At 36.2% G+C, this 20,474-nt stretch overlaps 1 protein-coding gene across 1 annotated transcript; it reads right to left on the bottom strand.

Annotated features, from left to right (window-relative positions):
- Window positions 1-523: 523 nt before the first annotated feature.
- On the bottom strand, window positions 524-20,207 carry LOC112022585 (phosphatidylinositol 4-kinase beta 1). Its single transcript, XM_065762410.1, has 15 exons — window positions 18,005-20,207; window positions 13,968-14,162; window positions 13,800-13,848; window positions 12,357-12,489; window positions 11,716-12,235; window positions 10,525-10,605; window positions 10,314-10,433; window positions 8,775-8,987; window positions 8,586-8,690; window positions 5,155-5,208; window positions 2,589-2,732; window positions 2,392-2,445; window positions 2,202-2,276; window positions 1,608-1,691; window positions 524-1,527 (listed from the first exon to the last, which is right to left on the bottom strand). Exons 1-15 carry the CDS (start codon window positions 19,688-19,690, stop codon window positions 1,426-1,428), a joined length of 3,615 nt encoding a protein of 1,204 aa, XP_065618482.1. The 5' UTR covers window positions 19,691-20,207; the 3' UTR covers window positions 524-1,425.
- Between the last annotated feature and the right edge of the window lie 267 nt (window positions 20,208-20,474).

Genomic DNA, 20,474 nt, shown 5'->3' with positions numbered 1-20,474 from the left:
TTTTGAGCTAAGGGTCTTTTTCTCTCTCTTTTTTTTTTTTGGTTATGGGTAAGTATTACACGCATGATGTGTCTAGAGTCTAGAACCCCCACAGCCTTACCCTTCATTCAGTACTTTGGGATTCAAGGATCTACTAGATAAAATCTTTAGAACCCTGCTCTTAAACATAATGTATATAACCATCCCACTCAGGCTACAGTTTATACTACCTTTTTCAAATGTTCTTCTCAGAGAGTCCGAGCAACTTCTACTGTAATTCCAGGCACAAAACAGATTTCTGTTCATAGCCTAAGATCAATTTTTGAATGAGTTGCGTTCTCCAGGGCACAAAAAAAAAAAAAAAAAAAAAAACCCCTCTGCTTTGCCCATATAACAGTTTTTTTGGCCCCCTTGCATCTGTCACCGAGTCTGTGTCACTTGCTAAACCTCCATCCACAATGCACAATCCCATAGGAAACAGCGCACCTGGGCCGGTAATAGCAACAAGATTTTATAAAAGTGTCCCTTTGGATTTCAACAACAATTAAAAGACTGTCAAAAATTATATTTACAAAAAATAATCTTGTACATACATGCGTACAGCTTTTGCTCATTGCCACTCAATAAAGGGACACAAGAACTGATGAAATCAGTGCCACAAATTTCTTTTATATTTGAATAGTTTCAACCGAACAAATTTCACTGTAGAAGACAACTGGATCAATTATACATGATTCAATCATATACCATCTTAGAAGAACTTTTCTTGTAACTTCATGATGAAATGATAGAAGAATAACAACTCCAGGAAGACAGATACTAGCAAATAGTGGAGCCCAAAAAGGAACAGCAGGTCACCTTTCAAATGCTGAATCTTGTCTCCGCTCTTATCAGAAGAATATAACTTCAGATGGAAATGAAGTTGTAAAGAACCCAAACTAGTTGGATGCTTCCGAACACTTAGTGCAAAATCTGTAGCAATCAAAATCTCACCCAGCAAACATGGTCTCTGTAGCTATTTCATGTCTGATCTGTTTTCTCCATTGGAGTCATCCTGTACAGTGTGTGCTCCCCGACAATGGGTAGGAGGGCTATACATCTCCAAACAAGTTAAATTGCCCACCAGCCAGCAGAGTTCCATATTACATGAAACAAGGGGAAAAAAAGGAAAAAAAAAAAAAAAAAGCCTGCTGAAGTAAAATCTGCATGCTTAACTTCTGAGAAAGAATTTCTGCCGATACAGTTACAAATCTCTTGCATTGAGAAAAAGCACGCCATAAATTGCTACCCCATACTCCTTTCTGCCTCCAATAAAACTCCAAAGCCATCCGACAGCGGCCAAATGTCCTCAAATCACACGGTGACTGAAATTCAATTTTATTTGAAGTGCCTAAACTGGGCTGGCTCTGTCAAATGGAACATCCATGTAATCAATGAGATTCAATTTCACAATATTCCGTTCAAAACCCTCTGATAATAATCATACTGCCTTGTCCGCCATGCATCTAAGCTGCTGCTTATTAGTGAAAGCACCAATGACACACATTGCTGCACAAAAGATACCAATATGAAAACAATAGCAACGAAATGTTGTACAGTTAAGAAGGGTAATCAGATTAAAATCAAACCTCTTCCGTTAAACTTAAATGGTATCGTTTTCTTAAGTTCTGTATTGTCCGAGGACCACCTTTAAAGCAGGGGAAACCAGAGTCCTGATCCATACATAGAAGAATAGGAGCTTAGTAAACCAGGCATCATCAATAGAGACACTTATAGTAAGTTATCTACACCCTGATCTCACCATGTGCATGATCACACAATTCACACCACATGCACCAACCCACCCACGTACATGCACACAGGTATATGAAGTGTAATCTAAAGTTGGCCAACAAAATGAATCAGAGCATTCCAATTTGAGGTTGCCTTCAAATTCATAGTTAAATGATATTGTTTCCATGCCGTTATCTGTACACAAGTCCTTGAAAACCTTAGATGGCTGAGTTGTGTCCAAACCAGACATGGAGAATGGTGTGGTGAAACTAGGGTGCAGGTCAAAGAAGAGTTTCAACCTGACCATCCACAAAACTACTATACCCACCAGAGGATTGTACACTTCATTAAATGCAGGCTTTAGGCCCATAAATCACATAGACTAGGTTTGTAAAACAAAAGTAAATATTAGATGATATTGGGGTGCAGAAAGCTAAAATTGGTTTTACCTGCAACATCTCAACAAGAAGAATAATGCGCTCAGCATGCTTACGACAAGTAAGAAAGCCTTGAATGCATAAAACCTGAATTTGAAGGGCAAAGACCATATGTAAAATATAACCCTAAAAAATTTGACAAGCTGATTTGAAGACTTTTCAAAAAACAAACCCAAAAGTTTTTTTTTTTAATTTTCAGAACCTTAAAATAATCAAAGAACTCGCTTGGAACTCCCTCAGCATCAGAATCCATGACCTAGAACAATCACAAGATTCCAATCACTTCAGAATTAAAAGATAAATTTAAAATAAATCAAGATAGTAATAATAAGCCCAACAAAGATTGTTACAAAAAACATAAAGGAAAAAAATGTACATCTCGCAACACCAAAGCCTAACCTCAAGAAGTTCACGCGTTAATTTAAAAGGCGCACTCTCAAAATTGACACCTCCAGGTGAATTGGAAAGCATGAAGCCAAAATCAATATGTATGATATGACCTTCTTCATCCAATAAGAGGTTGCCATTGTGCCGATCCTTCACCTGGACATGGTCTAATGAGAAGCAGGTACAAAACAAGCCACTTAAACAGGCATATGCTATAGAAATTCCTTCACTGTAAGCTAATAAGTTTTAAACCAAGAGGATGGATGCACAAGCACATTAAGTGCAAATAGAGACATTTTGCTGGTGATCATCTGTTTATGGAACCACTTCTGCATGGCATTATTTGGTCCAAAATAATCAACTGTTATTTGACCAGTTGGTCATCAATGTCAAACAGAGTTGTATGTAAAAGGTATGTACAATTACAGATACTGCTGCTCACTCTCAAGATGCAAGCTACTTGTTACAAGACTCATAAAAGAATAAAATTTATTCATGGCAATTCAGTACCATCCAAAGAATTACAACTGACTAGTCTACCAAAAAGAAATAAATGAGAAAAATACGTAATAAAGAATGTTATAAGAAATTTTCATGAACAGAAAAGAAATTCAATGGAAAACCTAAAAACACAGACAGACATCTGACATCTTAGAAAGGGTAAATTATGTCTAACTATTGGTAGAAGTTACTTCAGCATTTCCTTTATTTAAGGAGTTAAGTGTCATGGCAACGCGTGAAAATTTGTATTCTATATTTCTTCCTGACCCACATTTTACTAAGATCCAATTGTAAACCTTAGGGTTGACAATATCGATGTGAAGCTTCAAAAATCAATAGATATACAACATCATAGTTCTTTATTGCATTTTCTCCACCAAAGCAGACAACTCTCTCTCTTTCTCTCTCTCTCATGTAAGAAAAGTCTATCTATAACAGGATCATAGCCTTAATACATTCAAAGTGCTGTATTAACTTTCCATTTCCCATTTGGCTCAAGTTCAAGTTGTAGTTTCAGATTTAGTATATTGAAATTTGTATCTCCCTTATTTCACTTACAATGTCTCCTACCATACTTGTTCCTGTTATCTTAGTCTATCTCTCATGAAACTTCTGCTTCCTCTCCCTAAACGAGAGACATGCATTTGTTGCTGGTTGGCTCATTTTTTGAGTCTTCTATTTCTTTTGCCATGCTTCACCCCTTCAATCTCTGATTGTTCTTTCCCCACTTATCCCTGGCCATTGGTTATGCAACCGAGCCCTTGATCATGAAGGTAGGCGAGATGGCAATGGGCAAATGTGATTGTCTTGTCAAGTTTTGGAGCTTTGGCTGACAAATCGCCATATGACCTCCACTAAATCATTTATCACATTGTTATAAACCTTTCCAACCCCTACATATCATCCTTCTAGTACAATCACCAACCCACGACCATGTATAAGTACTGACCCCCTCCATTACTGCATTTTGGATTAGAAAAGATTTGCCTAATTCCCTCAAATTTCTGATGAAAAATTGTTTCAAGGGCATAACAATTAAATCTGAAAGTGTTGAACGAAGCCGAAGTGCTCCTTCTTGTTCTAGGAGCATGTGATGCATAATTCTTTCCCTCTTTTTGATAATTGCAAGCCTATAAGCCTTACCTCCTTCTAAGACTATTTCGAACAATTTAGAATTGATTTAAATTATTTTTTTGCCTCCCATGGGTTCTAATTAATTGCCACCCCCACCAGTTGGCCTCCTAGTTTTGCAATCAATAAAATTGCTGAGGAGGTCCAGTGAGATGCTACCTACACACAGAATTTAAACCCACAAGTTGACACTCCATGGAGGGGAGGAGGTGCTATTTGTGCTGGCTCAATAGGTTGAAACCAAAAGAATATATATGATACAATACCTATTAGTGTTTTGTGCCCATTATACCCTGAGCAGCCCAGTGTAGGGTAAAATAACAAGACTTACAGGCTAAAAATCAATGCATTAGCAATTTAGCATAGATATGATGTATACAATATAAATCAATCCCTTAGTATAAGCAGACAAAAAAAACATGGGGGAATTATAGTTTTATATTTAAGTAGAAATTTTTTAAAATAGACAATAAGCTATAATTCCTTACAAACAGCATCCAAAGGGATCAATTATCTAATATGTTTCTTTTCTAAAAGTAACAAAAAAACAATTTGATAAGTAATAAAAAAATTTATTGATATGAAGACTACTTCATGTAATAAAAATCATATCTTAAACACTATGGTCCCTCCAAATCATTGAAAATAATTTACTTATTAAAATAAATAGCTTCATAATCTATTAATTGCAATGTAGTGGAAAAGCTATCTCCTCACACCGCATTATTTAAGAAGAGTTTATTACATGTAAACAAAGCATAAATGGCAACTGTCACAAACAGTATTGTAAGTTCACAATGCAGAAGAGACCTACATAAAACCTCCAACATCAGTATCCTAATTCATGACACATCATTTCAATTTGAGAATGCCACTCTGAACAACTCCCATGTGAGCATCCTACTTATGTGGGGTATGCGTGTATGTGAGAGAGAGAGAACAATACCTGCAGAAGGTAGCACACAAGGGAATATCCAGCCATACTCTCAACAAAATTCCTCTGCAGAAAAAAAAATGGAATGATATAATCTTTACCTGAAAATAAAAACTCAATTCTACTTCTTCATCCTTCAAAATAATGTTTTTTTTTTTTGTAAAGAGTAATAATGAGCTAAATGAGCCAATCAAATGAGGAATGAAAAAAGTTCATCCAAAAATAAAGCTTTCCAGGATGCTCTCTCCTTTTCTTTCTTTTTTGGACAAGTAAAAGGAAATTACTACAAAACACCAAAAATAATGAGTGCAACCAAGTGTTGGTATTTTGCAAGAGCAACAGCCAGAAATTGTTTTAAATGACATTTTGCAAGCCAGTGTTGCTAAAAGTGAGCTTAAAACTCAAAGCTTGAAGCCCCAGGGTCTCAGCACTTCTCTTGGCCCAAAAAAAGGCTCTTTTAATGAAGTGCACCTTTTTGAAGCACAACACACGCCTAGGTAAGCTTTTTTATTTTATTGCCAAAAAAGATATTGATCATCAACATTAATTGCACTGAATAACATGGACCAATGATTTATTATACAACCACTATTCTTAAGGTGCTGCACTACACAAACAATTTTTTTTTTACATCAGAAGATACAAAAAAGATTAATTTCCCATTCTTGTGCTTGTCTTCGACTTTTAGAAGTATTTTGATTGAACCATTCAACCATATACATCATTTGATCATAACTATCATGGTCCTCTATTTGATTAAGTACAAGAGAATTATATAAATTGCAAGGCTTAAACTTTCTACAACTAGATTTTTATGATATTTTCCATTGATAATTGTTTTCAATTTACTATATAAAAAGTTTAAGAATTGAAATAAGTTAAGTAAAATTTGAATAAACATTATACTTTTTTTTTTATAGGTAATAAGACTTTTATTGAGAAAAAAATGAACATCATGTTCACAATGGTGAACACTTTGAACAAGAAAACAAATACAAAAAGATCAAGAGCTTAAGGAAATAGAAACTAAAAAATCATATACAACAGTAAAGTTCGTACACCCCCAAACACGAGCCCAAAGAAACAAAGTACGAAAAAGGAGACAAGTTATACAATTGCACTTACCTAATAGGTAAAAAAATATACAAATTTTGAGTTTTTATATATATTTTTTATTATATGTTACAAATATTTTTATTAAATGTTGTTAGATATTAAATTTGAAAATTGTGTGCTTTACTTCAATCAAGTGTGCACTTGCATTTCACACCTAGGCTCCAAGAGGCCTATGCGCTTAAGTGCGCTTGACACTTTTACCAACACTGGCTCAACATACCCTATCACCCTCAAACATATAGTTATCTGCTCTAATCACTTCTCAACATCAAAAGACAAAAGTCCAGTGCCCCATGCTAAAAGACTCCTACATTCCTTATATCTCCATTTCCTGCCTTCCAACAAAAATAACACCAGTAAGGTATCCCTATTTTACATACATACGTGTATATAACTCTCTCTCTCTCTCTCTCCACTTCCAGCCTTCAACCAAAAATAACACCAATAAGTTATAATTCGTTCACATACATACTTGCGCATATAAGTATAAACGCGTGTCTGTACACATTCACATACACCTCTCTCTCTCTCTCTCTCTCTCTCTCTCTCTCTCTAACTACCTCTTTTTTTAGAAAATATTATAATAATAAAAAATCCTAATTTAAGTAATTCTTTCTTTTCTTTTTTTAAAGATATATCACATGTGCACCATAACTATACTACCAACAAAACTTATAAGCAAAAGGAGAGGGAAAGGCGGGACTTCATTCAAGTCAATATTAAGTCCATTTACGGCCGAACTTTGTTTTAGTACTGATACACCCCCCCCCCCCCACCCCCTCATTAGAGGATGGAATATTGGTGGGTCCAGTTGCTTTCTCCCCAGGACCACCAAAAACCAATCTCTCCAATTTGGAGAGAAAAGAAGGCTTTATTGCAAAGGACAATTTTGCCCCCTTTTCACATTGAGTTTCACTTCCAGCCAACCTTTCTCCTCTTCTTTTTTTTTTTTTTTTTTTCTTCTTCTTCTTCTTTTGTCCAGCCTTGCTCCTATCCTATTATAATTAACTTTAACTTCTTTTTTCCTTTCTTTTTTTTCGTCTCTGTCAACCAAAATCTACGTGAGCAAATTACCAACATTTTTTTCTTTTTACCAACGTTCTCCACAATTCATTTGGGATTTTTTTTTTAATATTTATTTTAACGAATTTAATTAATCACATTATATATATATACAAGTTAAAATAAAGTAATAATTATATTGTGTCACTTTCATAATGTGTCCAATTATTTCTTATATACTATGTAATTGGGGCATAAGAATATATTCATACAAACTACATTTTTGCATCCTCCTACTTTTCTCCTCAACCAAATAAATGAGTTTTCTATCTCTCCACTTTTTCATCCTCCAACCAAACACATATGATAAAAAACTAAATCTCTTCTATCCCCCACCTTTCGATCCCTTCTCCATTTTCTCTCCTCCTACTTTTCCATCCCTCCAACCAAACAGATCCTAAATAAAATGGCAAACATTGAGCACCATGTTTTTCCAGTCATTATACAAAGCAACAATGTCAACCAAAAAAATCCAATTCTTCCTTTATTTTAGTACACATTTTGATTTGACTTGCAGAAGCAATATGCAATTCCATATTTTAATGGTAATCTTACTTGAACTCAATAAACAACAGATTAAAAAAAAAAAAAAACTACAGATTTAAAGAACAACGGTTCTAAGAGGACTAACCAGATAAGGATGGAATCAAGTAACAAGACAAAGAGCTACACATAAGATGAAACTATATATATATATATATATAATAATTAAAGAAAGGATGCCTACCATAAAAGTGCGAAATAAGTTGCACGGCAAGATGCTCTTGCCTACAATCATCACCACTCTTCACAATAACCTAAGTGAAAAGCAAGAAAACAAAATTGTCATTAGTGTCAAAGGCAGTACAAGGACCACCACAGGACATATAGAACATACATACAGAGTCCAAGACATGACAGCTACACAGTAACAGACATGAAACCAAACACCGCAACCGTCATGAATTAAAAATGACATACAGCCAAAAGGCAGACACAGGAAAACTTTCCACATGTCCAACAACTGCTGATTCTCTTAACAATGCTGAACATACTAAAGCAAGAATCAAACACAATCACAAGGGGTGGTAGTTTTAGATAATTTACCGTAACAAGAGGTAGCAGTTTTGTAACTTTTTCAAAATAATCAACATCCAACAGCAAAGAAGGTACATTGTTTTGGTGACAATNCTCATGTTAAAAAGCTCTTAAAACATGGGAATAAGTAAATTTCCTAAAGATAACACCACCTGAAGGATACCTATATAATTACAACTGTAAATTACCTGGGCAAGCTTAAAACTCGGAGAATTTTCTTCATACTTGGCAATGAAAAATTCACGCAAACTCGTGATGTCGGGATATCTACTCTTTATAGAATGAAGTGAAGCCTAAAAATAGCAAAGACATTAATTTGGAGATAGCCTGGAACTTAAATTGCAATTCGCTTAAAAAGCATGAATGTACAGGATTACCGTATCTGGAATAGTCTCAATCAGAGCTGTGTAAGAAGAAGTAACTAGAACTTCATAAGGTCTCAACCAGAGAGGGAGACCAGCTTCTTGGAATATATCTGGCATCAAAATCCAATGATTACAAGCTTCAACTAACTGGTAAAACAATGAGAGAAAAAGCCACAACCAACCTTGGTCCCAAAATTTTGGGGTCGGCCATAGATCCTTAATAGACTAGTCAAGGTCAGCCACATGTACAAAACAATGACAGAAACAGTTTTTAACTATAAATCAGATTAGCATGATAGTACAAGACCCAGCGAACTATGTGGTATTAGAGAGTCAAATTTAGATACAGCTTGTTCATTATATTGACTTATTGAGTCAGGCATTTGTGTTAATGTACAGTCAACAGAAGAAAGTAAAATGCACTTTTGGGTGCATTTGGTCACAATTAAGGGTCAACAGTTGCATAAAATGAATAGTTGCTTGCAATAAACAAGATAAAGGGGCTTAGAGATGCCATAAGTAATAGTAGAATCATTCAGACACTAATGCAATTGGAGGTTAGCTGTGTGTAGACTGGCAATTTTTAGAAAAAGCATATGTTAGGTTATTAATCACAATTCACAACACTATAGAACTATCATGAACTGGACACATTTTCTCATAGAATGAAAAGTGTTATCAATTTACTACTTAGGAAACAAATGAAGAGAAGAAAAGCAGAGGGGGTTTCAATTGAAGGAACATCAATTAGACCATGCAAATAAAAATAATTAAATCTAATAAAGATTCTCCCACTGACTCAAAGGCCTTGTATCTATTTTTGATAAGCAAATACAGCTCACACACCCATATGTGATTGACCCCACTCGCCATCCATTGTTTGATGAAAGGAGATGCCATTTGGTGCAAACTTCAAAACTATTGGCCTCAAGGGCAACAAATTATAGGCTCAAGAGTATCACATCTCCATCCAACCATAAGGGTCCATTTGGTTGGAGAGATTTTAGGAAAGATGGAAAAAATGGGAGAGAAAGTTATTTCTGTGGGTGTTTAGTTAGAGAGAGGAGAGGATGGAATATTGGTGGGTCCAGTTGCTTTCTCCCCAGGACCACCAAAAACCAATCTCTCCAATTTGGAGAGAAAAGAAGGCTTTATTGCAAAGGACAATTTTGCCCCCTTTTCACATTGAGTTTCACTTCCAGCCAACCTTTCTCCTCTTCTTTTTTTTTCTTTTTTTTTCTTCTTCTTCTTCTTTTGTCCAGCCTTGCTCCTATCCTATTATAATTAACTTTAACTTCTTTTTTCCTTTCTTTTTTTTCGTCTCTGTCAACCAAAATCTACGTGAGCAAATTACCAACATTTTTTTCTTTTTACCAACGGTACATTGTTTTGGTGACAATCTTGTTAACACCCCCCCCCCCCCCACACACCAGGTAATAAAATCCATAGGTGAAGAAATGAACTTTTTTTTAAAATCAATTTTCTAGTTAACATTGCTCAAAATCACTACATCCACTTTTGTTTTTTTAAGGTTTAATAAACAGAACTTACAGAGCGCAAATCCCAACCGGGTAAATTTCCATGAAATGAAGCTCTGCGTATCCTTTCTTTTTTTACCTCCCAAAGTTCACCAGATAAGGCATCACTGGCCTTGGGAGAACTCCCATTAAACTGTTGAGCAATTCAGAAAATGTTAGATATAAGATTCTAAATTTCCACACTAAAACAGTGTACAAAATAATCAATTATCATAAGCGCTCACCCTTGGTTGTGCATCTGTTGAATCTTGACCAGCTCCTTTGAGAGGGAGCCCAGGAGGTGCTTCTCCTTTGGCTGCAGCAGCCTGCAGAAAAGTTCAAAATCCATTAACATCTAAAAATATACTAGCATGAAAGAGACATAGAAGGAAACTAATTTCAAGAAATAAAGGCCCAATCATTCACCAACAAGAATATTACCCTTTACTGAACTTGAAATTTTAACAGCATGACAACTTTAAACAGCACAAATTCACACATATGAGCATCTTATTATAACTAGCATATTTATGGATTAAATGTCTATCTTTTTTCTTTTTTTAATGATTGATAGAAATACAGCTATCATTTCAAGCACTGGAACTATCTTGTTTTTCCAAATCACACTTGTTACCAATCAGTGCATAATTTTTGCATCCAAATTGACTTCAACATAATCATTGTCCCCAAGGCAACCATATAAGAAAAATGGATCCATCTATTCTACAAACAAGATTCTAATTGATGCAAAGTTAGATTTTCTTATATCACAAATATGAACTTTGGTCTATATAAAAAGCAATCAAAATATTGTTTGAGAGCGTGTCATTACATATCAGAGGCATCAGACCTTAACAGAAAACCCCACGCATCATTGGTGTATCATAAACACACTAAATCCACCTAGCTATAAAGCATCCAGATCATAATCCATGAAAGAAATTTTCATAAAAATTTCAAACCTATGAAATTCAGTGAAGATTCTGTATGTATTTCCCATAGAACATGCCCATAAAATTGTCTCCCAAGTCTAAAAGCTTCAACTAAGGGAAACCTGAGACCCCCAACCCCAAAAGCCACAAAGTCCTGACTGGCTGACCTTAAGCCCTACCTCTTGTTTAACACTTGCAATAAAAAAAGATGATCAGTAATCATTCAACCAGTGGCCTGTGTTGTACTAAACAGTTAGATGAACTAATAAAAGATGACATTCACTATAAAATTACTAATTGGAGTAAACAAAAATCAACTGAAAGACCACTTTCTTTTGTAATAAGAAATTCATATAAAGAAATCAGCATGGGGGAGTGCAAGCAAAGTATGCATTAACTGACATCAATAGATTGAAGTAACACTACAAAGATGGTGACTAATGCAGCATTTGTAAGAACGCTAACTGTTAGGCATAAGTAGCATCAACAGAGTGAAGGTCCCACCTTTACTGCCTCTATAGCTACTGTACTTGGAACACGGCGGTGTTCCTTCCGACGCAGTGGTCCTTGATCCTCAATGTCTTCCATTCTAACTCCTGGATCTGCTGTCAGCACTACCCTTACCCACTCCAAATCACTATTATGTGCTGCTCTTGATGTATGAGTTACAGATTCATCACATTGACTACTACTTGACAAAATACTGGCAGAAGCTGAAGTACTCTGCAGACTAGCACAATGGATGCCACTGAGTTCAATGCTTTGTAACTGGATGGGCGATCGCTTCTCTACAGTAAGACTCACATTAACAAACTTTGTTTTTGCATCTGACTTATGCGCCATTGCCTGATCAATTGCTTGAGCAGTTGACCTTGACATTCTATCATTACTATTACGATAAGCCTCCTGGGCAGTCCACAATGGATAAGCCCAAGGAGGTGGCTTTGGCAATAATGCATCTCCATTTGCCAGAGGAATTCCCGCTCTAGAAAGCTTTTGTGAACCAGATGTGTCCTTTGTATTGCTAAAACAAGTTTTGAAAAGGAAACAGAAAGAATGAAACAGTTAAAATCTCTTCATTAACGCTTCTTGTTCTAGTAACCATAAAAATTTGTAACTATTGTAATTCATTTAGATTTTGTAACCTCGGCACTTCACTTTTCAAAACTTCAACGCATATCAGATAAGGTGCCTTTTCCCTAGAATTCAAAAGAACAGCTTCATCTTCAGGTATATGAAGCACACGATACATCCCCTTTCCCATTGGGAAACAAACTCCTAAAAAATATAAATCAGTATTATTCAACTAAGACATAAAAGCTATATAACAAATACCCCAGCTAACAGAAAACATATATCAATAGTGCTCTAGAAAAAGTGCAGGGTGAAGGCCTTTCGTTTGGATAAATATGCACAGGGTGAAGGCCTATTAGTTAAAGCAAAAAGGATATTGAGAACAAGCAGTGACAAAATAACTCCAATCTTTGATACAAAATTTTCTATGCATGTGGGTATTAAGGATCCGTTTGGAAACAACTTATTTAACTGAAACTGAAATTTTTTTACTGAAAATACTATAGATAAAGCTAAAAATTAGCTAAAATAGTACAGTGAGACCCATGAATAATACCAAAAAGTGCAATGGAACCTATAAATAGTAATAAAAATAAGCTAAATAGTAAAAAAAAGCTGTCCAATATAAGCTTATCCCAAACACAACCTAATATAACAAACCCCATGAAAGAACATGAAGAAAAAAACAACACACAGCTTGCTAAAGGCCAATTTTTTTGTTAGCAAGCCTCAACCTTGAGAAAAAATTTGCCTCTTCAGTTTAAGACCATAGTAATAAGAAAAATATATTCCTGCACACTTGGCCTTGTTAGTTTAGATCGCAGTCAAGCAACTAGAGAAGAAATTGTATGTTCACCTGGGACCTCGAAAGCAGGGAGTTGCTAACATTTAAGTGAAACACCCGACAGACATAAGAACAGTTGCACTGACTTAAAAGTGCCTTCATAAACATCAGCTTATTAAAAAGCAGAATCCCATCATCTTTTTTCCCCCAATAGTAATGAGGACATTAGAAGTTTCTACCCCTCAAAATTAGACCCGAGTATATATTCGTTGAAGTAACATTATATATCAATCTGAAGAAAGATGCATTGTATATCCACAAGTTAACACACCAAACACTTCTGCATATACTTTTATAAGAATAAAGAAACCTTCTAAAGTTGCCCCTTTCTGAAATGTCTTAGACTTGTTTCCAAACGGGCATTCCCAACATCTTCAGAAAATGGAATAGAGAAATAGAAACTATATGCAGAACATACTTTTCTCAAAATTATTGTCATTTTCATAAGTTAAGATTTATGCAAACTTTTACATTAAAAAAGCACATTTTTAGAAACACATCCGTGCTCCTAAAACACCTAACTTGGCATTATTTCATCAGAGATTTTCAGACCAGTATATAGAAAATAATATGCCACTAGTTAAATAATTGCACATAGCAAAATACTCAAAAGCACCATGTCTCTAGATGAGCATCCCAGAACTCAAATCTACGGTGATTAAAGAAGTACCTCCACTATTTTGAGCCTCAGCCACACGCATATTCATATCTGTGAGAGACTAGAAACACATAAATGACAAACACAATAAATGTATTAGAAAAATATTCAAGCAGCATATATGTATGTATTTATGTATTGTAAGTAATCTGGACAAAGCATAAAAAAAACATAGCCAACCTCACGGAGAGCACTTTTGCGATCTTCAATTGGAAATACATCAACCAAGCCATATGAAGTCTCACATAATGAATGCACGAAGTCCACTGACTCATGATAAGCCCCTTTTCGGTAATGCGATGCAGAATTATTTGGAAGTGGGGGCTTTGCATTTGACTTATCGATCTGTTGCTTTGGTGAACCAGGACACTTTTGCTGCCAAATTAAGAGAATGGCAAATCAATTAATCAATGTGTGTGCCAGTAAGCATCTCTCTAATAAACCACTTAGGTCAACCCATGGTTCTCTCGACAAACTAAATCAAGGAAAATGTCACCATATCAAAACCTTTCATCCATGATCCTCATCATGTTATCTACATATCAATTAAATTTAAGGGGGAAAAACTAACTGGCAAGTATAATTGGCAAAACATTTCATGACCGACTGCAGTTCTGCCTAAGTTACTTCGCTGATAAATTAATCATCTTCTAAGGATCACAAACAGACGCTCCTAAACAAGTGGCTATAGGGAGTAGCAAAGAGAGAGCAAGCTAATGGATAAACTTCATCTTGCTAATCGGGACGTAGTTTGTTCCCTATTAAATCTGGAGGGTTAGGTATTTGGAAGCTTGGCATTTTAATCAAGCTTCCATGGGGAAATGGTTATGGTTGCTCCACTATGGGCAGGGATTCTCTTTGGAGAAGGGTTGTGGGGGACCAAATACAAAGATATGAGGGGTCACTGGCGTTCAATGGAGGTCACGGGTGCTCATGGGGTGTGCATGTGGAAACATGTGAGAGGCGGGTGGGAGAGATTTTTGAAGCATACAAGATTTTTGTTGAGAATGGAATGGGATTTTTTTTCTTTTTCTTTTATTAAATCTTTTCATGATATTTGGTGTGATGATATGCCTTTGAAGTCTTTTTTTTCCTCAATTTAATTTCCATTGCGTGAATAAAGGTGCTACCATATATGGGAACATATGTAGAGGGTTTTTCCCTTTTTTTTTTTTTGGATAACTTAGTTTTGGCCCTACGCTGTGTTTGATTGAGGTGAAAAGGGAGAGGATGGAAAAAGGAGGAAGAAAAATGGAAAGCAAAAGGGGCTTTTCTCCCGTTTGGTTAGAGAGAAAAGAGGATGGAAAATAGTGAGGTCGGGGATTTTCCACCCGGGCCAACCATTCTTTTTCTCTACAAATTGAGGAAAAAGGGTAGAGAAAATGGCCATGAACATGAAATTATAACATTATCCCTATTATCCTATTGTTTTTGTTTTCCATAAGGGCATAATAGTGATTTATTTTTTTTTCCCTTCTACTTTTCCATCCTCTCTACCAAACACACATCATGGAAAACTAAAATATCATCTATCTTCCCACTTTTTTATCCTCCCAACCAAATAGAGCCTAAAAGGAGGAGGGAAAGGAAGATTCAAACTAGTGACCTCCCTTTTAAGAGGTGTGGTCCCCAGCCTCTTAAATTACCAATTATCCCCAAAGCTTAATCTTAAAATTTTGGAACAATCAGTAATTTGACATGGTATTAGAGCAAGAGATCCTGAGTTCTATCACTCAACCTTCTCCTATTTAGAATGTTATAATCTCAAGTGTTGAGCTCCACTTATTAAGAGGAAGTTTAGGCCCACATGTGAAGGGGGGTAATGAAAATGGTTTAAGTATTCTTTTTCTGGTACATTTGGAAGCATATAAAGAAGGAAGGGAATGAAATGAATGTATACTTTTACTATTATGCCATTAAATTTATTTGTGTCTCAAAGACATGAGGATAAAACATAATTTCTCTTCAATTAATGAACAGAATGGATTGTTCTGTCCATATTTAAGAGCAATGCAGAGAGAATGGAATGGAATAGACATTCCTCCTTGGCCATTTCATTCATTCTCATAGAACTCTCAAATAGGAGAACATATGGAATATTCCTTAAAAAACCATTCCATTCCATTCCAAGAAGGTTATAATATAAGGGGCTTGCAGGTTTGATTTTAGCAAACAAACAAGAGAAGCTGTAAAGCAGACCTATAGACAAAGGAGGTAGGAGGAACAGATAGTAGGGAAGACCAATTGAATTTGCTAGTGATGCAAGATGGAAAATAGGAGCCAAATACAAATAAGGTACAACAGTTAGCATTGCATGCTCTTGAGGATAAACATATAATAAGATCAACAATGATTCTCCTTGTTTGCGATTTTTTTAAGGTTAAATTGCATTTTGTCCTCAACCTTTGACCATTGTTTCAAACTCAGTCTTTATACTTTAAAATGTTTCAAGAGGATCCTTAAAATCATTTGATGCATGGAAAATGTAGACGTAACAAACAAAATTCATGATACCGAAGTCACTTTGATGACATGCCATAAATTATGTTTGCCACGTCAACAATTTCCATCCATTATATGATGATAAGGACCCACTTTCTTCTCCTTCTCCTTCTTCTTCTTCAGTACAAATCTACAATGAAAGAGTACTGATCAAGATGAAAATTTTCAGCCTATTGCCAAACAAAGGTGGTATGATCCAATAATGCAAGTCTTCACTTCAGCATTTACAATATTAAAAACACTGCCACGCTTCTTTGCCATGTCTTAAATATACATCTAATGCCCCCATTATAATTTCTCTTCAATTTGATCCACCCTATAAGGTTGTCAAATGTATCAACATATGTATAATTGCAAGATCTTAAACAGCTTGACCTGCCTCATTTCATTCTCCAAAACTGTGTCCCCTACAAAGCTTTTACACCCTCTAACTTTCCAATATAACCAAATCGGTATACTCTAAATATCCTCCCTCACTTTTTTATAAGTAATCAAATTTCATTGAAAAATAGGAAATACCTATCCTCTCTGTCCCTATATTAGTTGAATTTTTTTTTTTGATTGGCACCAGGTGTCCAGAGCAAAGCCCCAACTAATCCTAGGGTGCACAGGCCCTCAGCAAGGAGTTTCCCGCAAGTGCACCTTGGGTAATTCAAGGGGCAGTTAAATTCCCCCAATCTGATGGCCCCAAGGGAGTGAATGCACGCATGGCTGCTCGAACCGAAGACGTCCGGGTTTCACAGCTCGTCCCAGTGTTGATATATTAGTTGAATATTATCAACACCGCCTTATAATTGTCCTTAATACATTCATTTGGTCAAACTTCTAACAAACATGAGCTAAAAGATATTGAACACATTTTTTGGCATAATACAAGCTTATGTTTATGATACCATATCCTTTTCAAGAAATAGCTACAGTTTAAAACTTTTGCCCTTTTTTTTTTCATTTTATTTTACTACCATCCCTATTCCATTCCTATAGCTATCAATTGCATTGTAACAGATTTGAGTCTCATAATCCTATCTGCATTTTACAATTCACAAATTTTCTTGTAGACAAACTTACTACACTCCCACTAATCATTTGCTAAGCCAACTCAAACTCAACTACTTGGATCATTACCATATTTCAAGTTGCAAATCTAAGCCTACTTTCTAGTGCTAAATTATTTATCCCCACTAAGACATGACATTCAAGAGTCAATGTGCCAATGCAAACCAAAAATGAATAAATAAACCAACAATGGCAGATGGAAATTTGAAAAGTGGCAACTGCAAGGTACACAGTATGTTGCTACTAGAACAACCTTCCCATTGGGGACATCTACAAAACTAGCAAATTTACATTCTGCAATTACTTTCACGATCTATTCTGAAACTTTATTAATAGCCTGGCCTGAAAATTGGAAAAATGTGTCAAAAACTAGAGTACATGGGATAATACTAGCTTTCATATACTACACACACAATAAAAAGTATAATTGGGAATTCCACATGAATTGAAGAACCTAGTAGAGTGCACACAAACATTAAAGAGTGTCAATCAATCATCAAATGTTCAGATAACATTCTACAACTACAGAATCTGATAAAACCAAAAAGGGAAACATATCTTCTATTCCGATGCCAAAACATAATTTGGAAAGAAAAGAGTGCTGGAAAGTGAAGGCCATGCTTACAAATTAACAAAAACAAAACCAATTCTAAACTGACCTCTTTGTGCTTCTTTGAACCAAACAGCTCCGAGTCTTCAACTGAACGGTCACGATCCCTAAACAACTTGCGGAAAAAATTCTCAGTTCCTGGACTACTTTCAGACAAGCTACCGACGTTGTTGTTTTCATTTGCTGCAGTACTTTTGGAATCTTCTGGGTGCACACGAAACACTCTTCGGAACAATGAAAAGTCAGAAGGCTCTTCTTCCTCAGCATTTGCACTCCCCTCATCAGTTTTATCATGTGCATCCTTCTTGTCATCAAATTTATCTTTAAAGAATTTCCGGAAAAACCCTTCTTTTTCATCATCATCGACTGATTTTGAACTTTTCTCTTCAGAATTCGCCGTATCTTCATCTTTCTTGTCCTCAGATTTATCTTTAAATAGTTTCCGGAAGAACCCCTCTTTTTCATCATCGTCAACAGATCTTGAACTTTTCTCTTCGGAGTTCACCATATCTTCATCTTTCTTTTCCTTATCTTTAAATAGTTTCCGGAAAAACCCCTCTTTTTCATCATCTTCAACAGATTTTGAAGATTTTTCTTCAGAGTTGACCACATCTTCATCCTCCTTCCTCTCACTCCCATCCTTCTTGTCCTCAGACTTATCTTTGAAAAGCTTACGAAAGAATCCTTCTTTTTCATCGTCTTCAACTGATTTGGAAACCGATTTATCCTCAGCATCACTCTTGCTATCACGAAACAACCTCTTAAAAAACCCTTCTGAGCTCGATGTAAAATCCTCATCCTCGCCTCTACTATCCCTCAAAAGCCTCTTAAAAAACCCATCCTTTTCAGAGTCATCATCATCTTTCTCTGAGGACTTCCTAAAAAGCAACACATCTCGAACCCTTGAGCCCCCCTCATCCTCACCTCTACTACTACTGTCCCTTAGAAGCCTTTTAAAGAACCCATCCTTTTCCGACTCATCCTCGTCTTTCTCTTTCTCTTTCTCAGCGGACTTCCTAAACAACAATGCATCTCGAACCTTTGGACTTGGAATAAACTTCTTCAAAATGTTGTTCTCCTCAGAAGACGACAAGTGACTACCATCCTCTTGCAAATTGCCTCCCGAAGAAGGGGAGAAGGATAGAGATATAGATAGAGACTTTTGGGTGGGCGGTGAAGATGTTAGCGACAACAAGCGCTGTTTGGATGATAACAACTTGTTCAAGACTTGATTTTTACTTCCAGGGCTGGAAGATGTGACAGTTAGAGGGCGAATCAAAGGAGGCCACTCGCCCATCAAAGTGGCTGCAAGCTGACACTTCTCTTGAATCCTACTAATCCCTTCATTATCATCTGAATCCTCAATCTCGGCCATCAAAAACCAATGCACCTTCAAAGCAATCTTCAAGGACTTGGAGCATATATCGATCACAAACTTATCCAAAGAGGGGCTGGGCTTGTGCACCATGAGGTAACAAACTTGAAACAAATAGCTCTCGATACCGGGTAATGGCAGAGTGTACATTCTATTACAGAGGTAATCGCGAACCCCGGGGTGATCGTGCTTGTACAAATAGCTAACCGCGATCCATTCGCAGAAAAACGCCGAGTCGAAGAAGCGAATGAGCCAGCCATTCTCGCCGGATTCACTCGCCCGGTTGATTTGGGAGGTGATCGTAATCTCACGCGGAGACTCATCGGAGTCTCGTAGACTCAGTCCTAGAAGTCTCACCATTTGGTTTTTCTCAATCTACCATTATCATTTTTTTTTTCTATTTGAAAAAAAAAACCCTAACACCTCAAATCCAGAAACCCTAGGTTCCTAATACTCACAAACACATATAAAACTAATCACAAGCGAATCAGAGCAGAAACATCAAAGAAATGAAGTTTCTAGAGAGAGATGTGCTTACGCGGAGAGGGAGAGAGAGAGAGAGTCGAATCGGATTCTGGAGAGTAGAGATACGAATAGAAGAGAGGGAATTTGAAAAACCGGTGGAATGAGAGAACGACGTCGTATTGGTGCTAGTTGCTGCGGTGATGCAAGGTTGTCGTCGTCGTGCTGTGCTTTGCTTTGCTTGTTGAATTGAAAAGGGAAAGGAAGGAAGAAGGTGGTGAATAGTGAATGGTGATTGGTGATATTAATTTACTTATTTCACATTTTATTTTATTTTATTTTTGTCGAGAAATTACTATTATTTACAAGTAGTAGTAGAAGCATCAGATCAGATCAGAAAGAATAAAAAGTTAAAAGGAAATAGTGAACAACAAAAAAAAAAAAAAAAAAATTGAACGCTGCTACGTGCACTAACGTGGGGGTGGGGGTGGAGGTTCCTTCCTTCAATTTCCCTCCAACGAGGGTGAAAAAATGTGTAACGTAAAAGCATATTTTAGGAATTCCAATTCCCCATTGTCAAGAGATTTAAATTTTGAATTTTTACCATCATCCCTCATCATTCACTCGTCAACCTGGTTCGCTTTGTGGGCTCCGTCGGATATGTTTTTCTAATCTTCCTTAC

The sequence above is a fragment of the Quercus suber genome, unplaced genomic scaffold (assembly GCF_002906115.3).
Source record: "Quercus suber isolate HL8 unplaced genomic scaffold, Cork oak 2.0 scaffold_457, whole genome shotgun sequence".
Lineage (NCBI taxonomy): Eukaryota > Viridiplantae > Streptophyta > Magnoliopsida > Fagales > Fagaceae > Quercus > Quercus suber.
This window is presented reverse-complemented; position numbering and strand designations above follow the sequence as displayed.